At 38.8% G+C, this 19,910-nt stretch overlaps 1 protein-coding gene across 1 annotated transcript in view; it reads right to left on the reverse strand.

The window, feature by feature from the left end:
* Positions 1–329: 329 nt before the first annotated feature.
* The window catches only part of LOC117328693 (fibrillin-2-like), a 66,922-nt gene continuing 47,341 nt past the window's right edge, over positions 330–19,910 (reverse strand). The window contains exons 16-24 of the mRNA XM_033886181.1: positions 12,202–12,330; positions 11,549–11,674; positions 9,431–9,553; positions 8,902–9,057; positions 7,157–7,288; positions 4,898–5,020; positions 4,354–4,479; positions 1,801–2,031; positions 330–1,538 (exon numbers count right to left, since the gene is read on the reverse strand). Coding sequence (XP_033742072.1) covers positions 1,021–1,538; positions 1,801–2,031; positions 4,354–4,479; positions 4,898–5,020; positions 7,157–7,288; positions 8,902–9,057; positions 9,431–9,553; positions 11,549–11,674; positions 12,202–12,330 — 1,664 coding nt within the window. The 3' untranslated portion in view covers positions 330–1,020. The remainder of the gene's footprint in view (positions 1,539–1,800; positions 2,032–4,353; positions 4,480–4,897; positions 5,021–7,156; positions 7,289–8,901; positions 9,058–9,430; positions 9,554–11,548; positions 11,675–12,201; positions 12,331–19,910) is intronic.

Genomic DNA, 19,910 nt, shown 5'->3' on the forward strand with positions numbered 1-19,910 from the left:
ATCGACAAATAACATACTGGATATTTCATACAGGCGTACAATATATGTACAAATAACATACTGGGTATGTCATACTGGTGTACAGTATATGGACAAATATCATACTGGGTATGTTATACTGGTGTACAGTATATGGACAAATAACATACTGGGTATGTTATACTGGTATACTCCACTATTTGGACGGAATACCTTAATACATATTATACCCGAATTATTTGTAAAATTTCTCTATAGTTCATAGTTCTTTAAAATTGTATACAATGTGCTGTTTACATATATTAATTTCTGTCCAATTGTCAAAATGAGGGAATATACAAGGGAATGCATTTCATTTGTCTTGAAAAATGTATTTAATGTGTAACACACGTGATCTCCCACATGGGAAATCCAAGACATGAAGTACATCGGACACATAACGACTGAACAAGACACGAATGAGAAATGGAAGGAAAATGAGTGAGAGAAGTATATACTCATCATCGAGGTCACGGACTGCCATAGAACAAGTAACAACAACTTACAGTAACGGAAAACGTATCAGAGAAATACGGAAATCATATTTCTACAGTTATGAAATATTGGAAATGTAAAAATATGGATCAATTTATAAACAACACACCAGTCTGATATTAAATACAGACCGGACAAAATGTTAATGTCACGTAAAAATTTACTTAAAATATACAGTCTTAGTACAGATACGCGTTGTGACTCCATGTCTCCAGACGGTCGCCGGGAAGGGTCGTCCTTGTTGGGTATACTAGTTCAGCCTCGTTATATGTATTATTCATCCTTGTTGGGTAAGAGTCCATCTATGATGTATGTAATAGTTTATCAGTCTTGCCCAAACTAGGACTGTTCTTAACTACTGCACGTGATGATGGTTTTGTGTCCAATTTCATTGTTGTATGACTTCATTAGCCAAACACATAGGTATATAATATGTGTTACTTGTTTTTCAGCATAGTATTACTACATCTTACATTACTGGAAACATCGTTACAATCAATAGTGTTTTCACCGTCTAGGCTCCAGATCTGTAACCAAGGTATCAGTTGACCTTTGACACTGTTGTACCATGGCGACGTCAGCCATATATGGGGTCAAATCCTCTGGACAGAGTTTACAGGTGGGTTGTCCCATTTGTAGTTGGTAGTGTCCTGTTTCGCATTCCTGACATTCCGTTTGTCCCGCCTGGTCCTGGTACGTCCCCGCGGTACAGTAGTTACACGACGACTGTGAGCCCAGGGAATTGTACTGCCCGACCCGGCACGGTTTGCATCCAGCACTTCCGCTCTCGTCCAGGTAAGTTCCCGGCGGGCACGGGATACACTCGGACTGGTTAAGGCGGTCCTGGTACATCCCGATTTTGCAGTATTTACACTGAAGTTGACCATATTCGTCTTGGTATGTACCAGGTATACAAGGCTTACAGCTTCTCTTGTTCTGATCGTCCTGGTAGGTTCCTGGCGGACACTGCGTACACCCGGCGTACACGTCATCCGAGGACCGGAAAGTCCCTCTGGCACACGATACTATGGCAGGAGTCAAAAGAAAGGACATCAGATCAAACAATCTTTAACGACGTCAATAATACGTCATCGAAATGATACCGGATAGTCCGGCCTGTCTTGTTAACAAGGTAAAAAGAAAATTGGGTGAACACGTGACCATGACAGAACCAATGATATAGCTAGCCAAGACATTCGGGTAAATGAACATGTTTTATAAATTCATCTTATTAATACATAGTTATCTAATACTTCATAAGACTTGTCAACAATGGCCTTGACTTACCTGTTACCACAACATGGAAGGTACAGCTGACCTGGCCCGCCTCTGTGTTGTAGCTGATGACCTGGATGCTACTGTTGCCCACCGGGAAGAGGACACCCTGGGTTTCCGCCACCCAGTCAGGCTCAATGCGCCACTGGCCATTATACACTATGGACGGGAGCACCACCTGTACCAGTGGGACGCCATCTGGGACCTCGACGTGGATTTCATCGGGACATGTAGGTACAAGCGCTGGGAAAGACAGACGGTATGTTAACACTGCCATATAGATATACAGGCCTCATGACTGACCAGAGGGTATGTTAACACTGCCATATAGATATACAGGCCTTATGACTGACCAGAGGGTATGTTAACACTGTCAGACAGATATACAGGCCTTATGACTGACCAGAGGGTATGTTAACACTGTCATATAGATATACGTACCTTATGACTGACCAGAGGGTATGTTAACACTACCATATAGATATACGTGTCTTATGACTGACCAGAGGGTATGTTAACACTGCCATATAGATATACGTACCTTATGACTGACCAGAGGGTATGTTAACACTGTCATATAGATATACGTACCTTATGACTGACCAGAGGGTATGTTAACACTGTCATATAGATATACAGGCCGTATGACTGACCAGAGGGTATGTTAACACTGTCATATAGATATACGTGTCTTATGACTGACCAGAGGGTATGTTAACACCGTCATATAGATATACGTACCTTATGACTGACCAGAGGGTATGTTAACACTGTCATATAGATATACGTACCTTATGACTGACCAGAGGGTATGTTAACACCGTCATATAGATATACGTACCTTATGACTGACCAGAGGGTATGTTAACACTGTCAGACAGATATACAGGCCTTATGACTGACCAGAGGGTATGTTAACACTGTCATATAGATATACAGGCCTTATGACTGACCAGAGGGTATGTTAACACTGTCATATAGATATACGTGTCTTAAGACTGACCAGAGGGTATGTTAACACTGCCATATAGATATACGTGTCTTATGACTGACCAGAGGGTATGTTAACACTGTCATATAGATATACGTGTCTTATGACTGACCAGAGGGTATGTTAACACTGTCATATAGATATACATGTACGTACCTTATGACTGACAAGGTTACATATTCAATGTATAGTTTGAGCTTGTTTAAAACCGCGTCATTTTTTAGTTTTCCTAATGTGACATTGTTCTCATGTGACATTGTTCTAATATGACATTATTCTAATGTGACATTGTTCTTACATGACATTGTTCTCATGTCAAATTGTTCTAATATGACATTGTTTTAATAGGACATTGTCTAATATGACATTGTTCTCATCATGTGACATTGTTCTAATGTGACATTGTTTAAATAGGACATTGTTCTAATATGACATCATTCTCATGTGACATTGTTCTCATGTGACATTGCTCTCATCATGTGACATTGTTCTATTATGACATTGTTCTCATATAACATTGTTCTAATGTGACATTGTTCTCATATAACTTTGTTCTAATGTGACATTGTTCTCATATAACATTGTTCTAATGTGACATTGCTCTCATATAACTTTGTTCTAATGTGACATTGCTCTCATATAACTTTGTTCTAATGTGACATTGCTCTCATATAACTTTGTTCTAATGTGACATTGTTCTCATCATGTGACATCGTTCAAAATTTTAACGTGTCCCGTTGATAAATCTACCTCAGACGGAAGCTACATTGGTTATATAGTAATATGAACACATTGGTTATATAGTAACATGAACACATTGGTTATATAGTAACATGAACACATTGGTTATATAGTAACATGGACACATTGGTTATATAGTAACATGAACACATTGGTTATATAGTAACATGAACACATTGGTTATATAGTAACATGAACACATTGGTTATATAGTAACATGAACACATTGGTTATATAGTAACATGAACACATTGGTTATATAGTAACATGAACACATTGGTTATATAGTAACATGAACACATTGGTTATATAGTAACACCACTACATTGGTTATATAGTAACACCAACACATTGGTTATATAGTAACACCACTACATTGGTTATATAGTAACATGAACACATTGGTTATATAGTAACACCACTACATTGGTTATATAGTAACATGAACACATTGGTTATATAGTAACATGAACACATTGGTTATATAGTAACATGAACACATTGGTTATATAGTAACATGAACACATTGGTTATATAGTAACATGAACACATTGGTTATATAGTAACATGAACACATTGGTTATATAGTAACATGAACACATTGGTTATATAGTAACACCACTACATTGGTTATATAGTAACATGAACACATTGGTTATATAGTAACATGAACACATTGGTTATATAGTAACATGAACACATTGGTTATATAGTAACATGAACACATTGGTTATATAGTAACATGAACACATTGGTTATATAGTAACATGAACACCACTACATCGGTTATATAGTAGCATAAGAGAACCAAGACAATATGACACCCTACTTACCGATACACGTGTGTCTGTCCGCTGTCAGTCGTGTCCCTGGTTTTGTACAGCCACATATGTAGGATCCCCACGTGTTCTCACACTGATCTTCACACTCGTGCGCTCCCGTGTAACACTCGTTGATATCTAATGTCACACATAACAAACGCATCATTTCTGGGGAATTCGGGGGGACTTAGCTATCAGAGTCTAACAGTGACTAGGGCCAGGGCTCACTATCAAAGTGTACTATGGTATCTTAACCACATAGTGAACTGGGTCAACCATCTCACAATGATTTAATTAGTATGGTTCATCACATCAAGTCAATTCAATAATCATAATGAACACGCAACTCGCCATTCATGATACAAGTATGAATATGAAATACAAATTGTATAACCTACATGTATAATTAAACAAACCGATCGTTATGAAATCTGTTAATCTAGAGTGCATAGGTTTAACATGTTTTGAAGAGAGAAAACAACAGATAATTTGATTGGTCAAAGTGTACATTAGATATATGAGAGCTGATTAAAGCCGTAATTAGATAGGACGGTACCTGTACAGTATTTGTTGTCCCAGTGAAGTTTGAATCCTTCCCTACAAGCACATTTATAAGAGCCCTCCAGGTTGATGCATATCTCAGCACAGTAGTGGTTACTGTACAGGCATTCGTCTATATCTGTCCAATGAAATATATCGTTATATCATCCGGGTGCCAAACTGTCCAATGATACATCTCGTTATATCATTCGGGTTCTAATCTATCCAATGTCATATTTTGTTACATCAACAAGGTTTTGATATAATTAGGGCTCCTAATGTCCAATAGATTTTCTTATATCAATCCATCAAGTGTTGTGACGTTACAAACTACAAAACTATTTTGCCATGAAGCTTATAAATCGCGGATTCTTTAATCTGTATACTGCAGTATTTACCAATAGACTTCTATAATGACATTTATTGGGTTATCGGCTAATTTGTTTACCTGAATATTACGACAATATACGAAAGCTTTGCTGTACTTCCGGCATCATCTACCTTTAAACTGTGAAACCGTTGACAAACTGTAAGTGTACATTGTTTACATTGACACATTGTAAGTGTACATTGTTTACATTTACACATTGTAAGAGTGCGTTGTTTACATTGACACATTGTAAGAGTGCGTTGTTTTCATTGACACATTGTAAGTGTGCGTTGTTTTCATTGACACATTGTAAGAGTACATTGTTTTCATTGACATGGTAAGTGTACATTGTTTTCATTGATATTGTAAGTGTACATTGTTTACATTGACACATTGTAAGAGTACATTGTTTTCATTGACAGTGTAACTGTACATTGTTTTCATTGTTATTGTAAGTGTAAATTGTTTACATTGACACATTGTAAGTGTACATTGTTTTCATTGACATTGTAAGTGTACATTGTTTACATTGACACACTGTAAGTGTACATTGTTTACATTGACACACTGTAAGTGTACATTGTTTACATTGACACATTATAAGTGTAAATTGTTTACATTGACACATTGTAAGTGTACATTGTTTTCATTGACACATTGTAAGTGTACATTGTTTACATTGACACATTGTAAGTGTACATTGTTTACATTGACACATTGTAAGTGTACATTGTTTACATTGACACACTGTAAGTGTACATTGTTTTCATTGACATTGTAAGTGTATATTGTTTTGTTGTACCTGTACATGGTATTATTAGGTCATCGCCAAATTTCGCAAGACAATATCATTCGGAACTCTCTGGGGAATCAAAATGTCGCTTATTTCAATGATAAATCTCGATTAGTTCAGGATGTTTGTGATTAAGTAATATGATTCACGCTTTTATATGTTTGAAGACATTTCTTGAATTTGAATAAATTATAGAAAAACAGCTTGAATCGTACACAAGGACATGTTTTATCCCTAAATACTCCGAACTAATTTCTGTGCAATTATTACGCTTGCTTCCTGGTTTGTACGAGGGGAGATAACTCGTATACACCCCAGTTGATGCGACATTGGAAAAGTCACCTCGTACTCTTGGGTTGATAAAAATGGCCCTCGTCCGTCGAGTACTGTTTTTAGTCTCGGATTTTCCAATTGGAAATCGATAAGTGAAATCTCCGAGAAGTAGGCCACACAAAAATGGCCATGCTGGTTGAGTTGGTTGAAGTAATTATGAGGCGAAACCTAACGTTAGCTTGTTTCCGCAACAGAGATTCCGATAGCAATAAAAAGGTTGCATGTTTTAAATTAGTCGATAGTGAAATGCTTGTACAAAGTATATAACATGAACGTGCGATTCAACATGTCACAAGAACAGATAAGGTAGGCCAATTCATCGGGAACAAATTAAATTTCCGAGACGAGTTTCTTCTTACGAAAGTTGTCAGATCTCTAAATGGGATACATATAAGTTACTACACGAAAAGAAAAAAAAGCAGTCAATTGAGTACAATATAAAAACTTAGGAACCAAAATAAACCGGGAGAGTAATACACAGGAATCTAATATATAGGAAATCGGGATGTGGTTTATCAAGAAATTTGACGGACATCACGGATTAACCGATCTAAGAATTAAACTTGATCATAGTATGCCAATTCAAATACGAGCTTGACCAAGTGTAGACTACGCCGATTGTAGTCAAGCACGGCCGGACATCACCTTCGGGACGAGGTGACATAAACACCTTCGCTTAGAAAAGTCAGTTCGTCACTTTCATTCACAACAGTACTTTCTGCGTTACATAATGGTTTTACCCGGAACAATATTTTTATTGCATGATAGTATAGCTTTACCTGTACAATTCTTTCTATTTTTGTGGAGATTGAAGCCTTTCTGACATGCGCAGTAGGCTGATCCTTTAGTATTTACACAGATCTGGCCGCATCCAAAGTTCTCATCTTCACCCTCGTCACATTCGTCAATATCTACAAAGAAAACAATGGATTATTTGCATCACAAAATATCACCACTGTTGGTAGGTTATAGATACCACTCAAATAACTTCTGGTTTTATCTGAAGTTATTTCTAAAATAAATATGCATACATCTTGGGTAAGTACATCCGGTTGTATCTATAGTAAAGCCTGACATATACAGACATGTACCTCTACAACATCTACTTCCGGTTGTATTTTCAATATAGCGTAATATATATATATAGACACGTAGCTGCTTCCGGTGGAATCGTCAGTAAAGCCTGATATATGCAGATACGTATCTCTACAATTGCTATTTCCGATTGTATTTTCAGCATAGCCTGGTATAAACAAACACGGATCACTACAAAAGCTACTTCCGGTTTCATCTTCAGTATAGCGTGATATATACAGACACGTACCTCTACAATAGCTACTTCCGGTTGTATCTTCAGTATCGCGTGGTTTATACAGACACGTACATCTACAATAGCTACTTCCGGTTGTATCTTCAGTATCGCGTGGTTTATACAGACACGTACATCTACAATAGCTACTTCCGGTTGTATCTTCAGTATCGCGTGGTTTATACAGACACGTACATCTACAATAGCTACTTCCGGTTGTATCTTCAGTATCGCGTGGTTTATACAGACACGTACATCTACAATAGCTACTTCCGGTTGTATCTTCAGTATCGCGTGGTTAATACAGACACGTACCTCTACAATAGCTACTTCCGGTTGTATCTTCAGTATCGCGTGGTTTATACAGACACGTACATCTACAATAGCTACTTCCGGTTGTATCTTCAGTATCGCGTGGTTTATACAGACACGTACATCTACAATAGCTACTTCCGGTTGTATCTTCAGTATCGCGTGGTTTATACAGACACGTACATCTACAATAGCTACTTCCGGTTGTATCTTCAGTATCGCGTGGTTTATACAGACACGTACCTCTACAATAGCTACTTCCGGTTTCATCTTCAGTATAGTGTGGCATATACAGACACGTACCTCTACAATATCTACTTCCGGTTGTATCTTCAGTACAGCGTGGTTTATACAGACACGTACCTCTACAATATCTACTTCCGGTTGTATCTTCAGTACAGTGTGGTATATACAGACACGTACCTCTACAATAGCTACTTCCGGTTGTATCTTCAGTACAGCGTGGTGTATACAGACACGTACCTCTACAATATCTACTTCCGGTTGTATCTTCTGTATAGCGTGGTATATACAGACACGTACATCTACAATATCTACTTCCGGTTGTATCTTCAGTATAGCGTGGTATATACAGACACGTACCTCTACAATATCTACTTCCGGTTGTATCTTCTGTATAGCGTGGTATATACAGACACGTACCTCTACAATATCTACTTCCGGTTGTATCTTCAGTATAGCGTGGTATATACAGACACGTACCTCTAGAATAGCTACTTCCGGTTGTATCTTTAGTATCGCGTGGTATATACAGACACGTACCTCTACACTACCTACTTCCGGTTGTATCTTCAGTATAGCGTGGTATATACAGACACGTACATCTACAATAGCTTCTTCCGGTTTCATCTTCAGTATAGCGTGGTATATACAGACACGTACCTCTACAATAGCTTCTTCCGGTTGTATCTTCAGTATAGCCTGGTATACATATACAGTCAGTACGGTTGACTTTGCCGGTGCCGTTGGTGGTTGACATCGGCGGACACTCCACACAGCTGTCCGTGTCATTGTCATGATACTGGCCTATATCACACCCTTTGTAAAATAAGTTAGAAAGCAGACAACTTAAAACAAAATTTATTTAGATCAGTAGACGTAAACAATAATAACGCATGCAATAATTAAGAATGTTTTAATAGGAAACTCTTCAGTTCTGTGGATCAAATCGTAGGAATAATCGGCAACCGATTTTAATTTAATGTCAAATTCAAATCACGGAAAATTCCAAAACGTTTCCTGGTTCAGCTTTCTCGCTTGGCGAAATTGGTGAACATAGAAACATGACATTGTTATCATTTACTGTAACAAATTAGAATTGATCGCAGTAACCTGTGTTTAATGCTGTGTTATATCGGTTACAATGAAGATTAAAGGAATGGTGGCGGTAAGGAGCGATAACATTACATACCCCGACATCCATACAGGTCTTCCTTGACGTAACCCTGGTAACAGCTACAGTCATAGCCCTGTAGCCGGTTCACACACACTTGGTCGCACTGATTTGTAGTGTTGGAGAGACATTCATCCAGATCTGAAGCATATCGAATGAATATTCATGACAAGGTATACATACGTAGTTACATTCTATCAGGTCTAAAAAGTAAAAATATAGGTTACAATGACCTAGTTTTGAAGTGCGACCCTCCACTATCACAGGATGTTACTGTCGAGGCCTATAACCCCAAGGTAAAATACATACACAGGCAGATGAGTCAAGTGTTAGTTTGGAACGTCACTTGAGGGCGGATTGATAAATTGTTGGTTTGGGACGTTACCCGAGAGCGGATGAGACAAATGTTGGTTTGGGACGTTACCTGAGGGCGGATGAGACAAATGTTGGTTTGGGACGTTACCTGAGGTCGGATGAGACAACTGTTGGTTTGGGACGTTACCTGAGGGCGGATGAGACAAATGTTGGTTTGGGACGTTACCTGAGGGCAGATGAGACAAATGTTGGTTTGGGAGGCTTTCTGAGAGCGGATGAGGTAAATGGTTGTTTTGGACGTTACCTGAGAGCGGATGAGACAAATGCTGGTTTGGGACGTTACCTGAGGGCGGATGAGACAAATGTTGGTTTGGGACGTTACCTGAGGTCGGATGAGACAAATGGTGGTTTGGGACGTTACCTGAGGGCGGATGAGACAAATGTTGGTTTGGGACGGTACCTGAGGGCGGATGAGACAAATTGTTGTTTTGGACGTTACCTGAGGTTGGATGAGACAAATGTTGGTTTGGGACGTTACCTGAGGTTGGATGAGACAAATGTTGGTTTGGGACGTTACCTGGGGGCGGATGAGACAAATGGTGGTTTTGGACGTTACCTGAGAGCGGATGAGACAAATGTTGGTTTGGGAGGTTTTCTGAGAGCGGATGAGGTAAATGGTTGTTTTGGACGTTACCTGAGGGCGGATGAGACAAATTGTTGTTTTGGACGTTACCTGAGGTTGGATGAGACAAATGTTGGTTTGGGACGTTACCTGAGGTTGGATGAGACAAATGTTGGTTTGGGACGTTACCTGAGAGCGGATGAGTCAAATGTTGGTTTGGGACGTTACCTGAGAGCGGATGAGACAAATGCTGGTTTGGTACGTTACCTGAGGGCGGATGAGACAAATGTTGGTTTGGGACGTTACCTGAGGTTGGATGAGACAAATGTTGGTTTCGGACGTTACCTGAGAGCGGATGAGTCAAATGGTGGTTTGGGACGTTACCTGAGGGCGGATGAGTCAAATGTTGGTTTGGGACGTTACCTGAGGACGGATGAGACAAATTTTTGTTTGGGACGTTACCTGAGGGCGGATGAGTCAAATGGTGGTTTGGGACGTTACCTGAGAGCGGATGAGACAAATGTTGGTTTGGGACGTTACCTGAGGGCGGATGAGACAAATGTTTGTTTGAGACGTTACCGGAGGGCGGATGAGACAAATGTTGGTTTGGGACGTTACCTGAGGGCGGATGAGACAAATGTTGGTTTGGGACGTTACCGGAGGGCGGATGAGACAAATGTTTGTTTGGGACGTTACCTGAGGGCGGATGTGACAACTGTTGTTTTGGGACGTTACCTGAGGGCGGATCTGACAAATGTTGGTTTGGGACGTTATCTAAGGGCGGATGAGACAAATGTTGGTTTGGGACGTTACCTGAGAGCGAATGAGACAAATGTTGGTTTGGGACGTTACCTGAGGGCGGATGAGACAAATGTTGGTTTGGGACGTTACCTGAGGGCGGATGAGACAAATTGTTGGTTTGGGACGTTACCTGAGGGCGGATGAGACAAATGTTGGTTTGGGACGTTACCTGGGGGCGGATGAGACAAATGGTGGTTTTGGACGTTACCTTAGAGCGGATGAGACAAATGTTGGTTTGGGACGTTACCTGAGGGCGGATGAGACAAATGGTGGTTTTGGACGTTACCTGAGAGCGGATGAGACAAATGTTTGCTTGGGACGTTGCCTGAGGTTGGATGAGTCAAATTGTTGTTTGGGACGTTACATGCTTCAGGTATTAATAATAAATCAAATGGTACCTTCACATGTGCGCTGATCTGTTGCCAGGACAAACCCTGTCGTGTTACAGTCACAATAGTAGGAGCCATATGTGTTTACACACAAATCTTCACAGTGATTCACTCCTTCCATACACTCGTTAATATCTGTCAACAGCCAATTAAATTAACATATATCTATTAATAGCCATTCAAATTAGAGTTCACCAATGTCAACCACACATACGTTCAATCCCTCTACACAGTCGTTAATATCTGTGCTATCAATCAGTGTGCACTCCCTCCACACAGTCGTAAATATCTGTGCTATCAATCAGTGTTCACTCCCTCCACACAGCCGTAAATATATGTGCTATCAATCAGTGTTCACTCCCTCCACACAGTCGTAAACATCTGTGCCATCAATCAGTGTTCACTCCCTCCACACAGTCATAAATATCTGTGCCATCAATCAGTGTTCACTCCCTCCACACAGTCGTAAATATATGTGCTATCAATCAGTGTTCACTCCCTCCACACAGTCATAAAAATGTGCTATCAATCAGCGTTTACTCCATATATACAGTCATTTATATTTGTCAACAACCAATTAAATACGTTCACCTCTTCATCGTACTTATTTCCATGTCTACAAATTTCCAGTCCTATTTATTCACAAATAAGAATATCGATACCTGAGCATGATCTGCGGTCCCAGGACAGCTTCAGTGCCGTCCCCTCACAGTCACAGTAGAAGGAGCCATTGGTGTTGATGCATATGTCTTCACACATAGAAAGGGACGAGTTTGCACATTCATCAATATCTGTTGGAGACATAATACAAACTGTATACATACCACAGGGACAAGTTGGTAAGCCCGTCAATGAGTAAGCTTATGTAATTAGGGAACTACTTTTGTCTGAATGGTGTATTAATACGATATAGACGGGTTGTTGTTTAAGCTTCCTTTATGTAATTAGGGAACTACTTTTGTCTTAATGGTGAAGTTATACGATACGGACGGGTTGCTGTTTAAGCTTCCGTTATGTAATTAAGGAACTACTTTTGTCTGAATGGTGTAGTTATACGATACGGACGGGTTGCTGTTTAAGCTTCCGTTATGTAATTAGGGAACTACTTTTGTCTGAATGGTGTAGTTATATGATGCGGACGGGTTGCTGTTTAAGCTTCCGTTATGTAATTAAGGAACTACTTTTGTCTGAATGGTGTAGTTATACGATACGGACGGGTTGCTGTTTAAGCTTCCGTTATGTAATCCCCTTCAGTATCTATTTTTGTCAGCGGTGTTTAAGGGCCTCAATGCCACTTTTATAGAACTCTTTTCATCGGCTGATTCAGACAGTCATCCACTGCGTGTTAGGTTAGGGTGCCTGAAATAGCTGTTTTCAGTTTTGGAAATAGATGAAAGTCTGATGAAGGGAAATCAGGTGAATAAGGCGAATGCTCAATCAATTTAAAGCCACAATCGTGAATGGCAGCCAATGACAGACTCTTTCACCCTAACCCTAACCGATTTTGTCCATTTAAAAGAACATCCTTGAGTACCTCCTTCGATACGAGGCTCACAACATATCAATCAAGCCTCGTATGCTTGAATCCTTATGCATTTATATAAGTAACACACTAAATAAACACAAGCTGTATGATGCCCCTACTATCACAGACGAGTCCTAGAAGAACAACAGCTGTATGTTGTCACTAACATTACTGAAGAGTCCTAGAAGAACAACAGCTGTATGTTGTCACTAACATTACTGACGAGTCCTAGAAGAACAACAGCTGTATGTTGTCACTAACATTACTGACGAGTCCTAGAAGAACAACAGCTGTATGTTGTCACTAACATTACCGACGAGTCCTAGAACGACCAACAGATGTATGTTGTCACTAACATTACTGACGAGTCCTAGAAGAACAACAGCTGTATGTTGTCACTAACATTACTGACGAGTCCTAGAAGAACAACAGCTGTATGTTGTCACTAACATTACTGACGAGTCCTAGAAGAACAACAGCTGTATGTTGTCACTAACATCACCGAGGAGTCCTAGAACGACCAACAGATGTATGTTGTCACTAACATTACTGACGAGTCCTAGAAGAACAACAGCTGTATGTTGTCACTAACATTACTGACGAGTCCTAGAAGAACAACAGCTGTATGTTGTCACTAACATTACTGACGAGTCCTAGAAGGACAACAGCTGTATGTTGTCACTAACATTACCGACGAGTCATAGAAGGACGGAACAGCTGCATGTTGTCACTAACATTACCGACGAGTCCTAGAAAGACAACAGTTGTATGTTGTCACTAACATTACTGACGAGTCCTAGAAGAACAACAGCTGTATGCTGTCACTAACATTACTGACGAGTCCTAGAAGGACAACAGCTGCATGTTGTCACTAACATTACCGACGAGTCATAGAAGGACGGAACAGCTGTATGTTGTCACTAACATTACTGACGAGTCCTAGAAAAAGAACAGCTGTATGTTGTCACTAACATTACTGACGAGTCCTAGAAGAACAACAGCTGTATGTTGTCACTAACATTACTGACAAGTCCTAGAAGAACAACAGCTGTATGTTGTCACTAACATTACTGACGAGTCCTAGAAGAACAACAGCTGTATGCTGTCACTAACATTACTGACGAGTCCTAGAAGGACAACAGCTGCATGTTGTCACTAACATTACCGACGAGTCATAGAAGGACGGAACAGCTGTATGTTGTCACTAACATTACTGACGAGTCCTAGAAAAAGAACAGCTGTATGTTGTCACTAACATTACTGACAAGTCCTAGAACAACAAAACAGCTGTATAATGTACCTACCATTACTGACAAGTCCTAGAACAACAAAACAGCTGTATAATGTACCTACCATTACTGACAAGTCCTAGAACAACAAAACAGCTGTATGATGTCCCTAACATCACGGACGAGTCCTAGAAGGACAACAGCTGTATGATGTCCCTAATGTCACTGACAAGTCCTAGAAGGACAACAGCTGTATGATGTCCCTAATGTCACTGACAAGTCCTAGAAGGACAACAGCTGTATGATGTCCCTAATGTCACTGACAAGTCCTAGAAGGACAACAGTTGTATGATGTCCCTAATGTCACTGACAAGTCCTAGAAGGACTCATTCATTTTGTCTCTACTCCTCGTATTGATCTGCGCGTTTTTCGGAATGTATAAAAAGTATTTTGATGTTCGTGGGTGGTAAGCTCATTTTATGGAATATTTGGTTCCCGAGGTTTCCCATAAAAGGTCTATTCCGCGTTCAAATTCATTGAAACCAGATTTTAACTAAAACTTTGTAAGGCCAAATGGAAATTCTAGCCGGATTTAAACGCAATAAATGCCGAAAATGTTAATTGCATATGTTGGTTCCTCTATAGCGAATGCGTAGATTGAGGTCTTTAAAGTGAACGAGATTGTAAACAAATCGACTTCTCTTTCTCTATCATCTATATATTCACTGAGGTGTTGTCGAGTCGGCTACGCTTTTTTATAATATGGTCAAAGATGTGCGAGAGTCTGAGTCTAAAATGAAAATAAAATGACAAACCCATAAAAAGGTAGCTTCTAAGGATAAAAATCCAAAAGAGGAAGTCGCGGAATGTGTAATAGATCGGATATCATTCAGGTGGTCAAGGGGGGATAACTCGTAGTAACATCGGCTGTGATATTGGAACAGAAGTGGACTAGGGCTTTATCTGACAGTGGGAAGCTTGGTATGGATGATAACAAGTCTGCTGAATTAACATAACTTCATCAATTACCACGGAATGTGTCCATTAATATCTACTGGTCAACAGCTGACCAAAACCGTGGACAGTATGGAGGCACAGACAACGTTTTCTGTTACATTTAAAAAAGAAACTTGAATCTATCCAAACTACACCAGTTAAAAACAAACCTCAATGATTGACTTAACTGGAAAATGTTAACGGACGCTGTCATTCAACATGACTAAATCTTAATATCACAAAAAATGGCCTGTTGAAGTGTACTGATTGTGGCACTAATAAATATCGACTATAGTTTCCCGAAGATGATTGCTCTGAAAGTCGTAACCATGGGATTAACATTATTGTAGTATTCCGGACATAGGATACACATTATTGTAGTATTCCGGACATAGGATACACATTATTGTAGTATTCCGGACATAGGATACATATTATTATAGTATTCCGGACATAGGATACACATTATTGTAGTATTCCGGACAAAGGATACACATTATGGTAGTATTCCGGACAAAGGATACACATTATTGTAGTATTCCGGACATAGGATATATATTATTATAGTATTCCGGACATAGGATACACATTATTGTAGTATTCCGGACATGGGATACAGACTATTGTAGTATTCCGGACATAAGATACACATTATTGTAGTATTCCGGACATATGATACACATTATTGTAGTATTCCGGACATATGATACACATTATTGTAGTATTCCGGACATAAGATATACATTATTGGAGTATTCCGGACATAGGATACACATTATTGTAGTATTCCGGACATAGGATACACATTATTGTAGTATTCCGGACAAAGGATACACATTATTGGAGTATTCCAGTCATAGGATACACATTATTGTAGTATTCCGGACATAGGATACACATTATTGTAGTATTCCGGACAAAGGATACACATTATTGGAGTATTCCGGACATGGGATACAGACTATTGTAGTATTCCGGACATAGGATACACATTATTGTAGTATTCCGGACATAGGATACACATTATTGTAGTATTCCGGACAAAGGATACACATTATTGGAGTATTCCGGACATAGGATACACATTATTGTAGTATTCCGGACATAGGATACACATTATTGTAGTATTCCGGACATAGGATACACATTATTGTAGTATTCCGGACATAGGATACATATTATTGTAGTATTCCGGACATAGGATACACATTATTGTAGTATTCCGGACATAGGATACATATTATTGTAGTATTCCGGACATGGGATTCACATTATTGTAGTATTCCGAACATATGATACATATTATTTGAGTATTTCGGACATAGGATACACATTATTGTAGTATTCCGGACATAGGGTACACATTATTGTAGTATTCCGGACATAGGGTACACATTATTGTAGTATTCCGGACATAGGATACACATTATTGTAGTATTCCGGACATAGGATACACATTATTGTAGTATTCCGGACATAGGATACATATTATTGTAGTATTCCGGACATAGGATACACACTATTGGAGTATTCCGGACATAGGGTACACATTATTGTAGTATTCCGGACATAGGATACACATTATTGTAGTATTCCGGACATAGGATACACATTATTGTAGTATTCCGGACATGGGATACACATTATTGGAGTATTCCGGACATAGGATACACACTATTGTAGTATTCCGGACATAGGATACACATTATTGTAGTATTCCGGACATAGGATACACATTATTGTAGTATTCCGGACATGGGATACACATTATTGGAGTATTCCGGACATAGGATACACACTATTGTAGTATTCCGAACATAGGATACACATTATTGTAGTATTCCGGACATAGGATACACATTATTGTAGTATTCCGGACATAAGATACACATTATTGTAGTATTCCGGACAAAGGATACACATTATTGGAGTATTCCGGACATAGGATACACATTATTGTAGTATTCCGGACCTGGGATACACATTATTGTAGTATTCCGGACATAGGATACACATTATTGTAGTATTCCGGACATAGGATACACATTATTGTAGTATTCCGGACATAGGATACACATTATTGTAGTATTCCGGACATAAGATACACATTATTGTAGTATTCCGGACATAAGATACACATTATTGTAGTATTCCGGACAAAGGATACACATTATTGGAGTATTCCGGACATAGGATACACATTATTGTAGTATTCCGGACATAAGATACACATTATTGTAGTATTCCGGACAAAGGATACACATTATTGGAGTATTCCGGACAAAGGATACACATTATTGGAGTATTCCGGACATGGGATATACATTATTGTAGTATTCCGGACATAAGATACACATTATTGGAGTATTCCGGACATGGGATATACATTATTGTAGTATTCCGGACATAAGATACACATTATTGTAGTATTCCGGACATAGGATACACATCATTGTAGTATTCCGGACATAGGATACACATTATTGTAGTATTCCGGACATAAGATATACATTATTGTAGTATTCCGGCCATGGGATATACATTATTGGAGTATTCCGGACATGGGATATACATTATTGTAGTATTCCGGACAGAGGATACACATTATTGTAGTATTCCGGACATAGGATACACATTATTGTAGTATTCCGGACATAGGATACACATTATTGTAGTATTCCGGACATAAGATACACATTATTGTAGTATTCCGGACATAAGATACACATTATTGTAGTATTCCGGACATGGGATACACATTATTGGAGTATTCCGGACATAGGATATACATTATTATAGTTTTCCGGACATAGGATACACATTATTGTAGTATTCCGGACATAGGATACACATTATTGTAGTATTCCGGACATAGGATACACATTATTGTAGTATTCCGGACATAGGATACACATTATTGTAGTATTCCGGACATAGGATACACATTATTGTAGTATTCCGGACATAGGATACAGACTATTGTAGTATTCCGGAAATAGGATACACATTATTGTAGTATTCCGGACATAGGATACACATTATTGTAGTAGTCCGGACATAGGATACACATTATTGTAGTATTCCGGACATAGGATACACATTATTGTAGTATTCCGGACATAGGATACACATTATTGTAGTATTCCGGACATAGGATACATATTATTGTAGTATTCCGGACATAGGATACACACTATTGGTGTATTCCGGACATAGGATACACATTATTGTAGTATTCCGGACATAGGATACACATTATTGGAGTATTCCGGACATATGATACACATTATTGTAGTATTCCGTACATAGGATACACATTATTGTAGTATTCCGGACATAGGATACACATTATTGTAGTAGTCCGGACATAGGATACACATTATTGTAGTATTCCGGACATAGGATACACATTATTGTAGTATTCCGGACATAGGATACACATTATTGTAGTATTCCGGACATAGGATACACATTATTGTAGTATTCCGGACATAGGATACATATTATTGTAGTATTCCGGACATAGGATACACATTATTGTAGTATTCCGGACATAGGATACACATTATTGTAGTATTCCGGACGTAGGATACATATTATTGTAGTATTCCGGACATAGGATACACATTATTGTAGTATTCCGGACATAGGATACACATTATTGTAGTATTCCGGACATAGGATACATATTATTGTAGTATTCCGGACGTAGGATACATATTATTGTAGTATTCCGGACATAGGTTACATATTATTGTAGTATTCCGGACATAGGATACACATTATTGTAGTATTCCGGACATAGGATACACATTATTGTAGTATTCCGGACATAGGATACACATTATTGTAGTATTCCGGACATAGGAAACATATTATTGTAGTATTCCGGACATAGGATACACATTATTGTAGTATTCCGGACATAGGATACACATTATTGTAGTATTCCGGACATAGGATACACATTATTGTAGTATTCCGGACATAGGATACACATTATTATAGTATTCCGGACATAGGATACACATTATTGGAGTATTCCGGACATAGGATACAGATTATTGTAGTATTCCGGACATAGGATACACATTATTGTAGTATTCCGGACATATGATGCACATTATTGTAGTATTCCGGACATAGGATACACATTATTGTAGTATTCCGGACATGGGATACACACTATTGGAGTATTCCGGACATAGGATACACATTATTGTAGTATTCCGGACATAGGATACACATTATTGGAGTATTCCGGACATAGGATACACATTATTGTAGTATTCCGGACATGGGATACACACTATTGGAGTATTCCGGACATAGGATACACATTATTGTAGTATTCCGGACATAGGATACACATTATTGGAGTATTCCGGACATAGGATACATATTATTGTAGTATTCCGGACATAGGATACACATTATTGTAGTATTCCGGACATAGGATATACATTATTGTAGTATTCCGGACATAGGATACACATTATTGTAGTATTCCGGACATAGGATACACATTATTGTAGTATTCCGGACATAGAATACACATTATTGTAGTATTCCGGACATAGGATACACATTATTGTAGTATTCCGGACATAGGATAAACATT

Source organism: Pecten maximus, chromosome 6 (assembly GCF_902652985.1).
Source record: "Pecten maximus chromosome 6, xPecMax1.1, whole genome shotgun sequence".
In the NCBI taxonomy this organism is placed as follows: Eukaryota; Metazoa; Mollusca; class Bivalvia; order Pectinida; family Pectinidae; genus Pecten; species Pecten maximus.